General features: G+C 49.0%; 1 protein-coding gene across 9 annotated transcripts in view; it reads right to left on the reverse strand.

Annotated features, from left to right (window-relative positions):
- Window positions 1-1,809: 1,809 nt before the first annotated feature.
- LOC127749573 (muscle M-line assembly protein unc-89) overlaps window positions 1,810-18,518 on the reverse strand; it is a 62,981-nt gene continuing 46,272 nt past the window's right edge. For 4 of the 9 annotated variants that reach the window (XM_052268291.1, XM_052268294.1, XM_052268296.1 and 1 more), the window contains 30 exons: window positions 18,289-18,472; window positions 18,064-18,206; window positions 17,800-17,964; window positions 17,426-17,698; window positions 17,144-17,350; window positions 16,841-17,024; window positions 16,604-16,764; window positions 16,428-16,526; window positions 16,054-16,301; window positions 15,755-15,960; window positions 15,353-15,655; window positions 14,971-15,134; window positions 14,536-14,817; window positions 14,274-14,454; window positions 13,969-14,195; window positions 13,618-13,893; window positions 13,342-13,513; window positions 12,550-12,770; window positions 12,185-12,458; window positions 11,900-12,106; window positions 11,534-11,740; window positions 11,254-11,417; window positions 7,310-11,020; window positions 5,233-6,513; window positions 5,019-5,148; window positions 4,722-4,943; window positions 3,992-4,492; window positions 3,507-3,640; window positions 2,943-3,123; window positions 1,810-2,867 (listed from right to left, as the gene is read on the reverse strand). In XM_052268291.1, coding sequence (XP_052124251.1) covers window positions 2,755-2,867; window positions 2,943-3,123; window positions 3,507-3,640; window positions 3,992-4,492; window positions 4,722-4,943; window positions 5,019-5,148; window positions 5,233-6,513; window positions 7,310-11,020; window positions 11,254-11,417; window positions 11,534-11,740; window positions 11,900-12,106; window positions 12,185-12,458; window positions 12,550-12,770; window positions 13,342-13,513; window positions 13,618-13,893; window positions 13,969-14,195; window positions 14,274-14,454; window positions 14,536-14,817; window positions 14,971-15,134; window positions 15,353-15,655; window positions 15,755-15,960; window positions 16,054-16,301; window positions 16,428-16,526; window positions 16,604-16,764; window positions 16,841-17,024; window positions 17,144-17,350; window positions 17,426-17,698; window positions 17,800-17,964; window positions 18,064-18,206; window positions 18,289-18,472 — 10,821 coding nt within the window. In that variant the 3' untranslated portion in view covers window positions 1,810-2,754. Of the gene's footprint in view, window positions 2,868-2,942; window positions 3,124-3,506; window positions 3,641-3,991; window positions 4,493-4,721; window positions 4,944-5,018; window positions 5,149-5,232; window positions 6,514-7,309; window positions 11,021-11,253; window positions 11,418-11,533; window positions 11,741-11,899; window positions 12,107-12,184; window positions 12,459-12,549; window positions 12,771-13,341; window positions 13,514-13,617; window positions 13,894-13,968; window positions 14,196-14,273; window positions 14,455-14,535; window positions 14,818-14,970; window positions 15,135-15,352; window positions 15,656-15,754; window positions 15,961-16,053; window positions 16,302-16,427; window positions 16,527-16,603; window positions 16,765-16,840; window positions 17,025-17,143; window positions 17,351-17,425; window positions 17,699-17,799; window positions 17,965-18,063; window positions 18,207-18,288; window positions 18,473-18,518 lie in introns of those variants that run through there. The other 5 variants (XM_052268293.1, XM_052268292.1, XM_052268295.1 and 2 more) reach the window with 5 other exon arrangements.

Here is an 18,518-nt window from a genome sequence, read left to right on the forward strand (position 1 = left end):
GCCCCCGCCGCCCCTTGGCCGCGGCGCCCCACCCGCCACCACGCCGACACTGCCCGGCAGAGGTAGGGCAGGTGCGCGCAAGGCCCCGCGCGTCAAACTCAATTTGCAGTTTGACTTTTTACGAGCTCGCGGTGGGCGGAAGGGGAGCAACCCACTTCGAGGGGAATGCAGTCGTCGTCGTGTTGGTCCCGTTGGTCCTCGCGGTCTCGCCACCTCCTCGCTCGGCGTGGCCGGCGTGGCGGGGTTGGCGACGACGACGGGAGGGCCGCCCATTGTTGAGGTCACGCAAGTTTGCTGACGGAAGGTCGTCCTGCTGCCAGGCCGGCCCAGGCCCGCGACATTGTAGACAGACAGGACAGGGAGAGCCCCCGCGAGCGCGTGCGTGTGGCCGCGACCAACCGCGGCGCCTCGTCAAGGGCGGCAGGCGGCGGCTGGGGCTGCGGCAGGGGGGAGGCGGAGCGGTGACTCGTCCGGAAAATAACTATTATTTGAACTCACCGAGGGAATAAGAAATGTAGGAGAGCGGGGGGGAACGGGCATCCAGTTATTTTTGGTATTTACTCTGGCACCTACAGACGCGGGCGGGGAGGGAGGAGGGGGGGCAGTGGTGGTGGGAGGGGGCAAATAACGTCGTCGCCTTCGTGGCCCACTTTCGTCGAGCCCTTTTCATTGAGCCACATTGACGGGCGCACAGCGGCAGGGCGGTGGCGGGCGTCAGCAGCGCTCCGCCACATTTGTTTCCTCGTCGCCCCGACGTCGTGATTTGTAGACGCCCCCTGCGGAAACGGCTGAGGGGAGAGGGGCGAGGGGGGCTTTCAAAGAGGGAGGAGGTGGAGGAGGGGTAGCGGCGACGATGACAACAACGGCTAAAAAACAACACTCTCCGCCGCCCAGCGACGAGCCGCGGGCGCCGCGGGCGCCGGCCGCCGCGGAGGTGGAGTAGAGTCCCATTGGTCACCGCATTCTTGGGCGCTTCGTCACGGCCAGGGCGGCGGGGGAGGGAGGGGGCGGCGCAGGGTGCGCGAGGCGCAAGGGGAGAGTGGGTGGCGACGGCGAGGAAGGGCGGGGAGGTGAAGGAAGGAAGGGGTATGTAGGCCCGCGGGCGCTAGCGCCCTGGCTACCACCCAAGAAGATCACAAATAGCTTCGGCGCCTCGCCGCACCTCGAGCCGCGGGGGTCGTGAGGGTGAGGGGAATAGGGGGTGTGGCCCCCGCCTATTTGTGAGGGGACGTCCGTAAAGAACGATGGATTGGGGGATTTCCGGGAGTAAGGGGGGGGGGGGCTGTTTCTGTGTTAGGCCCCTCGCAGTGAGAAGTAAACGCTCCATAGTGTAGGGTGCATAGAACTCCCACCACCTCTCCTCTCCCACACCACTCTTCGTCCCTCTTGACGTCTCTCCCAATTTTCCACCCTCTAGGCCCGACAATAAAATGGGAACTGATATGAAGCCCAAACATGTTCCGACAGAGTAGAGTGTGGCGTCTACCAAGAACGAAACTATGTGCCCAGGTGTTAGTAAGAGCGCGTCGTCGTCATCATCATGCTTCATGCAGACTACATGACAGTTTTCTCAACAATGACTCCATTATTTCAGAAAATTGAAAGTAACTCGTGATTGGAAGAAGGTGAATAGATGATTCTGTAGAGTGCGAGAGGTTCAGGAATAGGAAATAGATTCAATGCCAAACCAAAGTTGCTTCCATTGGTTTCTGCCGTAAATTTACACAAACCGGATTAGAACAACTTGTATGTTTGGTAGGACAGGAAGTTGCAAAGAAAGTGTGGGAAAGAAATTTACCACCACCAAGCTGCTTCAAAATCACCGTTTAATAAAAAGCATACCCGATATTCCATCAGTACAACAAACAGCCAGCATTATAGAAAAGTAACAAGAAGAACACCAATAAGAGAGCCCTCTCATCATCAGATATAACTTTATTCTTTGACAAAGTTGGTGACACAGAAATGAGTAAAATTTCTTTCATAACAAAGTCAGAAAAATATCTAATGATGAAAGGGCAGGAAGTGAATCTAATCCAGAGCTTTGAAAAGAAAGCAAAGAAACTACAAAAGATATACCTTAACCAAGGTAAGAATAGATAGATATTCCCAAAGAATACCACATGCTTCCATACAGAGAGTATACAAATACATAGGTCAAAAGAAAGATGTCATGCAAAGTAAATAATGTCACCCAAAAACTGGCAGTTTTTTCACAACCAGTATGATAACTGCATATAAACCAGATAAATGAATGCACCAGCGCATCACACAACTTTGGACATAAACACTGTCTCAATTGATGATGCACTTAACAGTGCACCTTTTAAACAGAAAAGAACGGTTCAACCAGTGAAAATAAACAAAACAGGCATTACTGCCATAAAGTAAACAATATAACTTCAACGTAGAAGTTAATGCTAACAATACGTACTTCAGGGGTAAAATACTACAAAAGTTAAAATATGGAAACATAAAATAACCCAATAATTTTGTACAGAAAGTAGTAACAACAAACCATAAGCGTTTCTGATACATGACTAGAACAGCACATTAGTGAAACATGAACAGAAAATAGAGACTCCCACACCATAGACTTGCAGAATAAAATGGAATTTCATAGCAAGTCAACATAAATTCTGTATTTCTTTACAGAAAACTAAATTGTGACAGCAGCCTTAACTGTATTAAGTGCTTGGAATAGAAATTAAAGAAGGACATTCCCCATGTGCACTGCATGATAACATGACAATTTCAAGACCTACTATTGAGAGAAGTTTTCCTCTCACCTGGAACTAAGAGTGTTGCAGTTGTTGCAGATGTACCGGCTCTGTTAGTAGCTGTGCAAATGTAGGTTCCTGCGTCAACTACATGAAAAATTAAAATTAAAATATAGACAGTAAAATATAGAATTAAATCAAGCTTATTCAGCAAGGACATACCAGCAGTGGCGTTGGTAACAGCAAGACGACAAACACCATTTCGGAATTGAACCTGGGTGTTAGGTGAATTCTCGAGGATTCTCCCATCTTTTGACCACAGGATATTTGGCAGAGGTTCCGCTTGCACGATGCACTCAAATCGAGCAGTTTGACCATTGACAACAGCGATGTCTCTTAATGGCTGTCGAAGGAAAAATAAAATTTAGGTAAATATGTATAAATATTGACTTCAACTTCGGCCCCTCCAAAAAGAGCGTTCCCTGCGGGGACGCGAAGGAAATAAAAGTTTTTGACCAAGCCCCAGCATTGGGGCGCTCAGGGCGGGCCGCCGGCTCCACAACGCTGTTTGGCGGGTTGGCCTACCCAGCGCGTTGCAGGCGCTATCATCAGCGAAGCCGTAGGAAGCCCAAGCAATCAAAACTATGTGCACAGAACTATGACGGAAATCTTTTGCATGTGGGGCACCCAGCTGCAAGGCTAAGGCACCCTACGTTTCCTCTCCTCGTATCGCCTCGGGGAACGATCAGAGCATAACTGCACTGCAATCTTGAAACCTTCACTTACCGTAATGAAAACTGGGGATTTTTGCTGTTGGGTTTCTGTTCCAGAATTTATTGGCAGCCCAGTAGTATTGACAACCTGGCCCGGTTTGTATCCCTTTCCTCCTACTGCTGTCCAGGGAGAGCTCCCTAACGAAGCTGGAAAATAAAAAATTGAATGAGAACTTGCATTAGTTTACAGTAAATCGGTATGGTTTGAGGTGCAATCATATTCAAAGAAGTGTTAGTAAGCAAGACAAAAGCAAATATATTTTTAGTTAGAAAGGATTTCATTGCTTTTCCAATAGTACTACTTAAGAAACTTGTATTGTAGCAAAGAAAATAGATTTATGGGGGTAGCAGAATGCAGTCTACTTTTTTAAAGGAGTGGGTCAGTCCTCCAATTTTTTTTTACCGGGCAAGCAAAGGGTAACAAGCTAACTTATCTACTTAAGGCAACATCTAGCTACCAGGGAACACATGAAATTTGACTAACAACAAAGCTAATACCTCTACCTGAAGAATCAAGCCCAGGAGTAGCGCCAGAAGTATGAGGAGAGAGACTTGGAACGCTAGGAGACAAAGAAACTGGACTTGGGGTGTTCATATCTCCCCCAGGAATATCTATAGCTGATAGCGGCTGAGGCAAACTGTATCGTTTCCACCGATTGGCATCGGTTTCAGCTTCAGACATTTCGCTTTCCGAGGTAGGTTCCCATTTGACACTTTTGAAATGAGTGAATTTCTTGGGGCGGAACTGGGGTACAGTCTTGATGTCCTCAGTGGTTTTACTAAAACCCTTGACTGGATTTCCACTCTTCTCATGCAGCACAGGGAAATCCACGCCACCTTCATCCTTAGAGAGAGAGCGTTCAATTCTGGCTCTCTTTACAGTTGTTGAACTTTTTCCGTTCGTAGCTTTCCCTTCTCCCGGCAGAATTATGCCAAACTCATACCCAAAGTCATACTTGAAATAGATGAGACCAGTATCAGGGTCGATGTGCTTTGTTCCTGTGTGAGGGAGCAATATGCATTGCAGATTACCAAACCAACACCAACACCAAAACCAGCCCAACACACCCACATTCCCAAGCAAGGGGAAAAACAGTGCAGAGAACCAGATTCAAGGGGGAAAATGATGCAGGGAAGTGAGCGATATCCATTTACCTGGTCCTCAATCTAGTGAATCTTAAGGCTTCAAATTTCAGAGCAAATGTAAAGAGGGATAAGGGCATCTTACCATACTCAGCAACTCTTGATTCTTCCCTGTAGGCCTGTGATTCATCTCCATTCTGAGCGAGTGCTTTGGTGTCCGCCGTTGAGCTTGTTTTCTTTAATATTGGTTTTTCCGGTTTGCAAGCAACTGTTTTAGTTGTTGAATCTGTCATGATGTCATTGACAAACCTTTGAGCTTTTGATTTGAAGGTCTGAGTCATTTCATTCATGTGCCTTGAGGCTATGTCTGAAGAACATAACAAAACGCAAATGTTTACTTGAGCAAACCGACCCAGAAGCCAACCTAACGAAATCTACTCACATTCCGCCTGGGGAGGAACTTTGGGTCCCGCATAAGCTATGACAGGGGGAGGTCCAGGAACCAGGTCGACCTCGTACCCGATGGGCGCAGACAGACGGCGGAGGCTCTTGGTGTTCTGCGACGTCTGAATCTGTAAGACAGAGAGGATAGGGTCATCGTGGTGCCACGGCTCTGGCGCCCGGGCGTGCACGGAGTCACCAAACCCCACACTCACCTCGGAGCTGGTCGTGGACCTCCTCTCTTCGAACCGCCGCCGCATCTCGTCCACCCGCTGCAGCCGCTTCTGCTCGGCCTGGTACTCGACCGAGTGGCCGGTCTGTGCAGCCGTGGCCGCGTACATGGGCTGGGGCTGCACGGGCTGCTGGGGCGCGGGCGCGGGCACGTAGGCGGGCAGCGAGAAGTCGGGTGTCTCGGCGGGCACGCTGGAGCAGCGCGGCGGGTGCAGCGCGGGCGGCGGCGGCCGCACCTTGCGGTAGTGCGGCTCGTCCGTGTCGCTGTCGTTGGGCGCCCACTTGGCCCGGAACCGCACCGCCTCCAGCTCGCTCTCGTAGTCGCTCTCCCGGAACTCACCGGGCACGAACCTGGTGGGCTTGGGGGGCGGCGGTGTGGTGCCCGTCGTGCGCCTGACGTGGGCGTGATCGGGCTCGGCGTGGAAGGGGAAGGGCTCTGTGGCCGTCTCCGTCCTACTCAGCTGCTGCTGCCGCTGCTGCTGCTGCTGCTGCTGCTGCTGTTTCTCGTTGAACTTGATGACTCGTGTCGTCTGCTGCATGCTGACGACACGTCGACTCGTCTCGGTGGCTTCGGCAAAACTCATGGACTGGGACGTCTCGTGCATCGTGTTAGGGGGGATGGCGTTGCCGGGGGGCGCGTACAGGACCTGAGGGGGCGGGCCGCGGCGCACGGCGGGCACCGGGGCCGCGACCAGCGTCTCGACCCTCTCCGGCGGCCGCGCCTGGATGGGTTTGGGTTTGAAGACGGGGACGTGCACGGGCTGGGAGGGCTGCTTCGGCCGGCTGGGCTGCTTCACGGCTGCCACGGGCTGCTTCTCAATGGGCTCGAACTTGGGTCGCGGAGGTCCGCCAAAGTGCGGAGGGTGGTCAAACTCAGTCGGTGGAGTGGGAGTTCGGCCGACAGGTCGGCCCCCGGCGCAGGCCGTGGGCGTGAGCACGGGGCGAACGGGTCGGTACGCGGCGGGCGCGGAGGCGAGGGCGGCGCCGGCACCGTCCGCGTCGTCGGCAGGTCGCCATACCGCAGGAATGCGGTTGTCGTAGTCGCTCTCGTAGTCGCTCTCCCTAAACTCGCCCTTGATGAACTTGGAGGGGCTGCGCGGTAGAGGTCCCGCGGCGCGCTTAGGCCCAGCCCGAGCAGCACCGGGCGCGGCGGCGGCGGGCGCAGGGGCGGCGACAGGGGCCGCGGGGGCGGCGGGTTCCACAGGAAGCTGCTGCCACTGGGGCGCCGGCTGGGCAGCGGCACAGAAGGGCGGCGGGACCACCTCCTGCGGGACAAGCGGAGCAGGGCGTCAGTGGGGAGCGGCGGCCAAAGGGGGGCGGGATTAATGCACGCAGACGTCCGCAATCGGGAGGAGAGTGTGAACGAATCAAAGAAAAATCCTGAAAATTGGACTGATTATCACAAAAAAGAGATTATGTACAAAAAAAAAATTGGCTGTCGCAACGCCAACTCTGGGAGTTGCATTAGTCTGCACCAGGCGATGAGGAAAAGATAACACAAAAATATCAAGGGTGAAAGCGTTGATTAATTCTGCCAATGTGGGAAGGTAAGTGCCAGGACACAGCGACACTTCTTGTTAGCCACATTAGGGATGGCCCAGAAAGTACGTCCGCTTTTCTGACATTCATTCGGCAAATTACGGGAGCTCGGCGCCTGCGAGGCTTAGGGTAGGCCAACCCGCAGTGCACGCACGCACTGCATGCACGATATTGCCTACCTACCAGGCGCTATGAGAGCTTGCATTCGCTGACTTTGGCAGGTTCGCAACGGCGAATGATGGACGTACTTTCTGGATGATCCCTACGTGACTCAAAAATCTCATGAAAAATGTGTCTCTGTCATCCTGTCTGAACCAAATACAGGACAAAAACGTAGTGAACACATCTAAAAATGAAATGTCAATACACACCAAACAGAGCAAATTAGTCAGTGGGAGGGAAAACATCAAACGACACGCTACAAACTACTGTTTTTTGGTTTTTTTTAAGCACACCCATCAAAAGGGGCCAATGTTGTTAAAGCACAACCTACTGCGGTCCAAAGCGTAGCTTTGTGCACACCTTGAATGCAGACACATTGGTGGATTTCCGCTCATGACGCTGACTGGTCTTATTGAAGGAACGGGCAACGCTTGTGGGGAGGACCGGGGCCGGGGCCGCCTTGGGCACCGTCTGACACGAGGAGGAAGACATGGAGGACATGCTCTGCTCGGTCCTGGTCACCATGCTGGACATGCGAGAGGAGGACTCCAACACACTGCGGGACTCGTACTTCTGGTCCGCGAGCTGCGGCGGCGACCTTAACCTGGGCCTGCGCAGGCTGTGCGGCTCGTCCGTGTCGGCCATGTAGCCGCTCTCGGCCGGCCCGGGCGCGACGGGCCCGCCGGGCACCACCACCCGCACCGTCTTGTGTTTACTTTTCGGGGAGTCGGGGGTCTTGAGGGCCGGCTTCTCCGGCAAGGGCTGCACAAACTCGGGAGGGGAGCCTGGCTTGAGGTCGAGGGGGGCCGTGGCGGCGGCGGCGGCCGGGGCCGTGGCGGCGGGCGCGACGTAGGCTGGCGCCGAGGAGCGCTGCGCGAACCGGGACTGGGTCGAGGCGATGCTCGACGAGATGCGGGAGGATGTGCGCCGGGACTCCAGGCTGGGCGGGGCGGGCGCAGGCTGGAGCTCAAGCTGAAGAGCAGGCGTAGGGGCGGGCTGGTATGCAAAGAGTGCGGGGGCGGACGGGGGGCGTACTCGGCGGTAGGCGGGCTCCTCGTTGTCGCTGCCGGCCGGCCGCCACTTGGCCGAGATCCTGCTCGTCTCCAGGTCGCTCTCGTAGTCACTGCCCCCGAAGTCGCTCTTGACGAACTTGGCGGGCATTGGCGGGGGAGGGCCAGACTGCACCCTCGGCCGCTCCGGCTCCAGCGGGGCGGATACGGACGAGGACGACTGAAACGATTCCTCCTTCCTTGACAAGCTCGTGGTCGTTTTCTTCTCCAGAAAGCTGGACTTTTCCTGTTTCCACGAGTGAGACTCTTCGGCAGTGTGGCTCTTGGAATGCGGCAGCGGGATGACACGAACCCCTCCGGGCACCACTTTGGTGAGCTCCTTCTCCAAGCTCTTCTCCAAGTCCTCCTCGATGGACTCGACCATGGACCTCCTGCGCTCCGAAGGCGGCGCCGCAAAGCCCATCTCGGGCGGCGGCCCGGGCTCCAGGTAGAGGGGCGGCTCCGGCGCGGGCGCTTGCACCTTCACTTGCCGAGACTCGCGCTTTTGTATCTTCTTCACCATGAATGGGGCTTGCAGGTCGTACTCGGGTTTGTTTGGCGGCCAGATCTTCTTTGCCTCTGAAGGTTTTATGTGCTTTTCTTCCACGATGGAAGACTGCTGCTCGGTGGAGGAGGCGGTCTTACTCCACGAAGACTCGAATTGCTCGGACCTGGTCTCCGAGACGACATCGTGCACAGTCGAATGCGGAAGCTGCACAGGCACGAAGGTCTGGGGTTGCGGCAGATCAGACAACGGTTTGGGGGCGGCCACAGGCACAAAGGCTTGCGGCTGCGGCAGGTCGGGCAGCGGTTTGGGGGCAGCCACGGGCCTGAAGCCCTCGACCACCTCGGCTTGTTGCTTGGTTTCCTTCCTCTCGAACTCGAACCTCTCCATCCTCAGGTCGGCTTCGGGGCTCCACACCTTCTCCGGCTCGTTCTGTGGCGCCCAGGGGATGGAGATCTTCTCCACCTCGGAGGGCTTGGGCGGCGGCCAGCTGCGCTTGACCGAGGGCCGCGGGGACACGGGGCGGTCCTGAGCGAAAGGAGGGGCCACGTCCGCCGGCTTGTGTGGCGCCCACAGTTTCTCCATGGCAAGACCTTCGTGAGAAGGTCTGGGAGAGGGGCCACGCGTCTGCTCCGAGTACATGCTCGCTTCCGAGGAGAAGTCCCTGCTGCTCATCGTGTAGCCGTCCGACACCGGCCGCGGGGCGGGCTTCGGGGCGGGCACTGCTGGCGACACGGGCGCGAAGGCCGTCTTCTCCGACTCGGAAGTTCGATGACTCGTCCACAGTCTTTCCATACTGATGGCTTCGGCAGCCGGGCGGGGGGAGGTGGCTCTCAAGGGCACGTCGGCCGCGGCGGGCCGCAGGATCGGCCCCAGGTGCTGCTCCACGGAGCTGCCGCTCTTCTCGTAGCTCCTCGTCTGCTGGAACGACGAGGAGCTCATTGATGTGAAACTGGACATGGACGTGTTGTTGGTGACCGGTAGGGGCGGCACTTCAGCTGCAGCAGCAGTTGGAGTTGTCCAGACGCCGCCTCCTACCGTCTCCGCGTTTTTTTTCAACCGCGTGTCGTCTATGGTGACTTGCTGCCGGACCACGGGCTCCTCCTTGGCTTCCTCCAGCCTCTCCGGGGCGCGGGCCGGGGCCGGCGCGCGCTCGCTCGGCCACAAGAAGGAGGGTGTGTGGGCGCCCGACGGCTGCGGCTGCACCTGCGGCTGCACCTGCGGCTGCACCTGCACCTGCGGCTGCACGGGTTCAGGCCGAGCAGGTTGGGCGCGCGGGGGCTGCGGGGTTGTTGGCTGAGAGGACGGCGCAGGTGCGGGGAATATCCTGACGGCCCCGGTCGGCACTTGCAGGGGGTCGAGAGACTTCTGAGAGTCTTGCAGCTTCTTCACCCTCTCGGCCATGTCCTCCCGCACCTTGGTGGCCCGCTCTGGCTTGGGCGTGTAGCACATTTCCGGAGGGGGCTCCGGCCGCAGTCCGAACTCGTCCGGGAAAGGCACGGGGGCTGCGTCCGGGCTGACAAAGCTCTTCTGATAGGACGCCGTCTTGGACTCCTCCTTGAAGGTAATGGGCTGAGTGTAGGAGCTCGGTACAATTTTACCAGGGACTTGGATCGTTCCGGACCAGGTCTTGGTCTCTTGCTGCACCACCCGCGAGTGTTGGATTTCTGTTTTGACTTGCTTTCCAGGCATGTAAGGTTCTGTGAATTCGGGTAAACTGGCCGCTGGTTGAGGTTCGGGCACAGGCTCCTGCTTGTACGATTTCCAAATTTGCTCTTCGAATTTCTTTGTTTCCTCTCTAGCTTCTGGTTTCCCCTCATATTTTTCAAACAGGCTGATCTTATCAGATAATTTAGTGACTGGGATTGGTTCTTTGAGCTCTGGAGATTTAGGCTGAGAGAACTCCTCTTGTTCTCGGCGCTCAAACAGGCTTATTTTTTCTGTCAGCTTTTGAGGAGTTGGAACAGACACGGGCTCCTTGGGTTCCAGTGGCCTGCTTACACCTGTGTCTTCACTCTCCTTGATTTTTGACATAAAGAACTGAAGGGCAGTTTGCGTGGGGATTGATGAACTGTCGATGGTGCTGTCTTCATCGCCAGCTCCAGTTCCTGACTGTTTCTCAAACGTCAAATCACTTGTTTTTGGAAGGAGATTCAGAGAGTCCAGCTCTGACCTAGAGTGAACGACAGTAATGGACTTTTCTGGCATTACAGGAATATTTGTCTCTTTGTGCTCAGGGCCCAGAGAAAAGGTGCTTGTAGTGACTTTGGCTTGAGTCTCAGTGACGGGCTTCACAAGCATTGGAGAAGAAGTGCGGTCAACTTTGACAGAGAAATGCTTTTCAGTTTTTGTTGTTTCAGAGATATTAAGAGACTCAGCTGGTCTAGCTGCAGCAGGTACAGAGTTGGCAGGGGAAGAAATAATTGACACTGGCACTTCTCTGGATACTAATGATGAAGATGAACCACCAGTCTGAAGAAAACTTTGTTTGGAGGTCTGGAAACTTTCGTGCTTCTGCTGTTGTAAGAACAAGACACAAACATCTATTTTAATTTGCACAGCTACCACAGTTTTGGAAAGATAGATAGATACCATGGCTACATAAAAAATTGTTAACATAAAAGACAGGAAATATAGGACAGAACAGAACAGAAGAAAATAAAATTTTCTCTGATATAATTCTCTATTCAACTTGATACGGGCCAGTCCTCTTGTAAAATAAATAATATTTGACTAAAATTGTAACTTACCACTGCAGGGAAGTCCATAAGGTCTCTGAAAATCACGTCGCGCTGCTGTTGGTCCATGAGTTCATCAGGGAGAGCCTCCCACACTGCCACATCCGCAGAGGAGTTTGCCTCTCCACCCGCATTGGTGGCCCGCACAGCATAGTTACCAGCATGAGCCAGAGTGGCTGTAAGGCAAAACACAAAATCATCATTTCAAATTTAAAAGTGAGCATGTCCTAAGGCTCCTTTTATCCAAGTATACATGTTGATGTAAACGCGTCACTGTTCACAGTTATTTTACCTTTATCAATAACAAGGGTGTAACAGTTTCCTTGGGTTCGAGTTCGGATTTCCAGGTGCGGGTAGGCGCTGAGAGGCAACCCGTCCTTGCTCCACGTGATTGTGGGCTCGGGGAGGCCAGTGACCTCCACCTCCATAGCGACGCGCTCGCCAACCCGCGCCTGTTGCACTTGTAGCCTCTTCCCCATCACAGGTGGGAACACGGTCTCTGCAGGGCACACACGGGTTATTTTTGGATGGGGGAGTCGGGCTAAAGGGACGCCAGTTAACAGGAGATGCGTCTCATTTATGGCCCATAATTGCTTCTACAGGTCAACTACCCATCGAAGAAACAATGGTGTTCCCGAAAATAGACGGGCTGACTCACTTTTGACGATGATATCTGCAGTGCTGGAAGCTGAGCCCACCGGGTTGTCTGCACGGCAGGTGTACCTGCCTGCGTCCTTCACAGACACGTTTTTCATTTCCAAGCGAACGCGGTTCAATTCCCATGAAGTGGTGATGGAGGCTGCTTCTGGGATGGAGGTCAAATCAACTCCATTTTTGGTCCAGGTGATGGTCGGAGTAGGGAAGCCTAAGCAAATAATTAAATATTTCTTTGTTTCAGTGCATTTTGGTTTGTAAAAGCAAGAAAGCGATTGGTTTAATTTACCATCAAGAATTCCCTCTAGAAGAATATCAGCCCCTTGATCTACAATTTTCCCATTCAGTGGCGTCACAAAACGAGGTGCAGTCGACTTTCGTGTAGGTTTTGCTAGACCACCTACTGCCGGTGCTTGACCAGAGAGAGCTAAGTTTGTGCCACTGGTAGACTTAATAGTTTCCTTTCTCTCGTCTCCTCCTTGTGACACAGAAACTGAGCTTTCTGTTTTAACAGATGATTCATCATTTATTCTATGGACTTCCTGTTTGTGTTCAGACTGCATCTGTGAAAGAAAATAAATAGTTACTCTTATAATATTCTTAATCACACTACAGCAAGAATGTAATGCAGAAAATTGTGGAAAATTAAGATACCTGTATCGCTGGTTCATCATCAACTTTCTTTGACACTTGTTCTGACATGGTACTGACGCTGTGAGCTTGAGTTTGAACAGGGCCAGTACCTGACGTTGATGTAGTTGTTGATGAGGACTGCATGAAAACAGCCCTCTTCATTGTAAATGACTGTGAGGTCTCCTCCGAGGAGGAAACCCCACCCCCATCTGGTCCGGACATTAGTCCAATCACACCGGGCTCTAAAAAGGAAAAATGACGGGATGAAGCTGAGGTCAAAACTAACTAAAAAGCTATAGTAAAATTGTTATTTTTGAACAAAATTCGTCGAGGAGAACTTTAAACTAAAAACAGGGGACTCCCAACACAAATTTCCACACACAAAAATATTGACAAGAAAACCAACCACATGGTAGAGCTGAGTATTGTGTACCTCTGGGACCTCTACTGACACTAGCACTCGGCTAGCGAGCAAAGCCGGGCAGCAGCCGAGCCATCACCCAAACCAAACTCCCCCTCCCTCCACACACACTCTCTTTTAGAACTGAGTTTCTGGGTGTGGCAGTGTGCCAAGTGAGTGGGTTCGGGGGAGGGCGCTGCCCGCTGCCCGCCCCGCCGCTGTCCGGCTTTACACTCAAAGTGGTGGGAATCAGTTTGGGCTGGGTCACCCCAATTTGACTAGACGGCTGACTCCCACACATGTTACTGCCAAGCACATTTTGCTCCCTACACAACCCAGCCAAATTTTTGCCAAGTATTTTGTGAGACCCATTGGTACATAAAGTCTTCTAAAACAGACTATTTGATACATACCCTGCACAGTAAGATTGGCAGAAAGAACGCATTTTCCGGCATCATTTTCAGCAGTACAAGAGACAGAACCACTTATATCTGCTTCTTGTATTGACAAAACATCTCTGTCACCACTCTTTGACACAAGAAAATTCTTTCCAGAGACCTGCTCACCATTGAAAAGCCAGCGCACCTACAAGAGAATAAAGATAAAAATATTAATGAGACGATTGATAGAGAATGTTTTGTTCCATAAACCTATCAAGCAATCAATTGCTAAAACTGCAATGTATTTACCTTTGGAGCTGGTTTACCAGCCACAATGCACTCAAACTTGATTGGTGCTCCTCGAAAAACTAGAGAATCTGCAAATTGTTCCTTGAAACTAGGAGGAATTTGCCGGTCTGCCAATTCTAATGTCTTACTTTCCGATAGGGCTGACTTGACTATTAGATTTGAGAAACATTTGGCTTCACCAAGGCTGTTACTTGCTCTAGCAGTGTACACACCTCTATCATCAGCAGTGACTGAGTCTATGACTAGAATTATTGTTCCATCTTCTTCCTCTAGCATCTGAAAAAAATTCCTTATTTTCAATGAAACGTGGAGATAAAGATACTTCATATGATATAAAATGCTGACATTCACCTTGATGCGATCAGAGGTAGAAATATCTTTGTTGTTTTGGCACCATCTTATGGTTGGTTTCGGAGTTCCCTCCACAGTACATGCCAGTTTTACACACTCCCCATCACCAGCCAAAACATCTGCAAGTAAGCGTGTAAACTTAGGGGCAATAGCCACAATCTCCTCTGAGACTGCTTTTGATCTGCTCTCTGATGCTGGAATTTCCTTCGCTCCTTCTACATCCGCAGCTGCAAAATAAACATTTCAGATTAAAAAAGTGGGTATGTCTGTAAGATTGGTTAAATGGAGAAATAAGTTCTACTTACCAAGAACACCTAACTGGCATTGACTAGAGGCTTCTCCAGCGGAGTTAATAGCAACAACACGATACAAACCAGCATCCTCTGGTAATGCTTCTCTTAGAACTAGTGAGCAGCGATCACCATGGAACAGAAGTTGAAAATCTGCAGATTCTTTTACCGGACGGTCATTGTGGTACCAAATTACCTAGAAATAAACATAATGAGTAAAACTACAGACAAAGAAAAAAAGTTGGAGAATTTTGAAAACACTTTTCTGTTTTCTCACCTCTGGTTCTGGTTGCCCAACAATAATGCAGTCAAGTCTAATATTATCTCCTTCTTTGACTTCTGTATCTTTCAAAGACATTTGAATAGATGGCTTTATGGGTTCCATATCACTTGCAAGCTCCGAATCCGATGTCTCTGTGGGAAGACGCCCCTTAACAGTGACAGTGCAAGAAGAAGTAACTTCTGCAGAATCATTACTTGCTGTCAGAACATAAGTTCCAGCATCCTTAGGAAAAGCTTCAGGTATGACTAAAGTTGCCTTCCCATATTCAAAGAATGTCTAGAAAATGAAAACGAGAGTTGCAAACTAGTAAACAATAATATGACATTTTAAAAATAAACTAGATGATAATACTGATAATATTACATAATAAAAATATAAATATGTATATAAATAATACTTTTGTGAATATTTTTAAAAATATGAACAAACCTTTACATCCCGGGATTCTTTCAAAGGTTTGCCATCATGAGTCCATACAAGTGAAGGAAGGGGTGTTCCAGATATGCAACATTCAAGCTTGATCTTTTGACCTGCTCTTGCCATAACATTAGAGAGAGGAGAAGTGAATGATGGACCCTCTGTTGATTGAACCGCTGCAATTGAAGAAAAAGTACATATTTAAAGTGGTTGTTGCTAGCTTATTCATTCTCTGTGTTGCAGAAATTAATATGCTTCAGGCCTGGGTTCAAAAATACAGATAAACTTTAAGCCGCACTAGATATTGATGATAAGTACCTCAACTCAATCTTGTGGAAGTTACAAATTTATCCATTAAAAACAAAAATTCATGAGAATCCAATTTAATACTTACTTTCAACAGAGAGACGTCCTGAAGTGCTTGCCGTGCCAAGGGTATTGTTAGCTTTGCAGGTGTACTGAGCTTGATCTGAAAGGGTAACTTGTTCAAGTCTCAATTTTGCCTGACCATTGTTATATGTGATGGCAAGCTCTGGTGAGTCATCAATACAGTTTTCTTCTTTGTACCACTGAACAGTGGGCAAAGGTAGCCCCTCCACAATACACTCTAAAGTATGGGCAGATCCTTCTTTTGCCACTTGGTCTGCCAGGGGGGTTGAAAACACCGGTGGATGAAGTTGTTCCTCAGGTTCAGACTCTGCCATTATAGCGGGAACAAAATACATAAGTATAATATCCACAGTTGGATATATCAAGAGTATGGATTCATTACAAAAAAGAAGAGTTGATTGCCTACCAATAACATTTAACGTGGCACTTGTTTCTGATGATCCAGCTACATTGGTAGCACGACAAGTGAAGCGAGCTGAATCTTCAGTAAATGTTTCCTCTATAGTTAAGGTACATAGAGTTTCGTCTTGTGTAGTCATGTAGTCAGGATTATTACTAATTGAAATGCCATCCTTTTCCCACACAATATCTGGATTAGGAGAGCCCACCACCCTAAAAAAGTAAATGGAAGTTCATAATGCACTTTGATAAATATGTGTCCATTTTTGAAATAATGCCAAACTTCTATGAAAATCATCCTTTTACCTGCATTCAAAGGTGAATTTTCCTCCCTCTTGAATAGAAGCATCTTTTAATGGTTCAGTAAATTGAGGAGAGATGAGTACTTCTTTACGCACATCTTCAGTGGCCTCATCTGACGACAAGGCTTCAATAACAACTCTGCCCTCTGTCTGCTCAGCATTTAATGAGACTGTAGACTCAATAACAGGTTCCTCTTTGGGAGGTTCTTCAATATTTGGTTGAACTTCACCATTATGGGAGCTTGTGTCCATCTATGTAAAAAAAATATGTAGGTAGTAATTACATGACATATGTTTAGATAGAAAGATAGAAATAATAGAAAGTTAATAGTTTTACTATTCTGATCCATAACATTGATATACATAAGTAAAACTTACTTCATCCAATGTACCAGCTGTTTCTGATATAAGTTCTGTGATGACCAGATTTCCAATAGTTGTTGAACTTGATGAGATATTTTGGCTTTCAGTTGGTTCCTACACAAATGCATTAATTACCCATTTATTCAATAAATTTACATGAAAATTTTAGAAAAGACAGAGAAAAACATTACCAGAACTACCTTTATTTCCTCACAAGTAACTGGTTCAACCCTTTCAGCCTGTGATAAAGACTTGGCCAAGCTATTCAACTCTTTGCTGATGGTTGAGAATGAATCTAGCATTTCCTTATTTTCTTTAAGTACTACTTTCACCTGTTGAGATTTTTCCTCACCTAAAATGATGAAAAAATGAGATTAAAGATCAAGTGTAATGAAACCATGACCTTGGATGGTTGAAAATAAACTGACCATAAAGTGTTTCAGCAAGTTCAAGTATTTTCTGAATCCGTTCATCTTGCCTAGCTTCACCTGGCTTTAGAAATGTTTCCATTTCAGCTAACAGCTCATTTGCTGACTCTGGGAATCTTACAGCAGCAGAACGACGAGCAATACTCACAAGAAGACGGCTACCCTCTTTAAACCATTCTCCAGCCTGAAATTATAATATGGTTTTGGAATGCTCAATTTGAAAACAACAAAAAAAAGAAAGAAAAGATAAATAGCAAAGATAGATAGATAGATAGCAAAGAAAATGGCTACAAAATAATGTACCTCATCAACAAGTTGGAAGTATTGGATGCTCAGAGCAATTAATTTCCTACTCTCCGCAACTTTGCTTCGGAAGTCACTCCATCTTTGTTGGAGTTCATTCAGTTCTTTTTCTACATGGGATGCTTCAGCATCACTAGGTTTCTTATCTTGACATGATTGGACTTGTTTGGTAGTGGAGACAAAAGTTTGAATACGTTGCTCCAGTAGCTGTCATGGTAGAAGCCAATTATTAGAGAAACTGTACATAACATCAAAGACATATTTTAAATTGTAAAAATTTACCTCAATTGTCTTTTCAAAATAGTCAAATGCAGCTGAAGTAGCCTTAGCAGAGCTGAGGGATTCTCCGTACTGGCCTCTGATGGCTTCTAGTTGCCTACCCAGGTCAGCAATTGCATAATTAATTTGAGCAAGATCGCGATCAAAAGCACCTTGTTGTTGATTTTTCTCCAATCTTGTTCTTAGAGCCCCACTTGACTCTTCCCAAGCTTTTTGTTTGTCTGCTAATAGCTTTCTCAAAAACTCCTCATCAAGTTTTGCTGCTTCTGCTGGTTCCTTGATTTTAAAAAAAAAAAAAAGGAAAGGAAAAAATGAAAATAATGCAAAAGTAGTTTACTAAGGAATTCTGAAATATTTCAGAAGCATTAAGTGGCTACCTGCTGTCTAATTTTTTCAATTATTTGCTGACTTTCACTTTCTGTAAATTTGAAGAGTTCTGATACCGCTTGTTTTGAAGCATCATGGTCGCGTAGGAGAGTCTCTACATTTCCATCAGCTGCCTCTTGATCTCCAGGTTGGAAGTTTCCAATTGTTTTGTCCAACTAGGTACAAATAGGAACAAAGAAAATAAATTATCAATGAATAGATGAATAGTTGATAAATCTTCTATTGAATTTTTAAACCAGTACTTGTACACAAACCTCAGAGACATTTTTGAAGAAGGAGAGAAGCAGCTGTACTAAGACTTGATAATCACTGAGGACACTTTGAAGTTTTCCTCGTAAGTCAGTCAATTTCTGAAGAACATCCTTGCCATCTTCATTTTGACCTTCTTCTGCAGCCACTACAGTATAAGAAAAATCAGATGTTTGAAAGCAAAGCTCTCCAGTACAGAATTTAGCTGCCTTTAAGACAAACAAACTTACATTTCTCAGATAAGGACTCAACATTTTTAATTCGTTCGTCTATTTCATTTTGAGCTTTGCGTACTTCCGGTATAACAACTTCAAGTTTCTTCTCTAAGTTTTCCCGTATAACTGTTGCTGAAGATGATTCTGAGGTGAGAATGGGATAAAGCTGTGCATCCAGCTTGGAGACCCAGTCAACAGTCTACAAATACAGAAGTTGAAAAATATTAATCACACAGATTAACTAT

Source organism: Frankliniella occidentalis, unplaced genomic scaffold, assembly GCF_000697945.3.
Source record: "Frankliniella occidentalis isolate FOCC.00 unplaced genomic scaffold, Focc_3.1 Scaffold66, whole genome shotgun sequence".
Taxonomy (NCBI): Eukaryota; Metazoa; Arthropoda; class Insecta; order Thysanoptera; family Thripidae; genus Frankliniella; species Frankliniella occidentalis.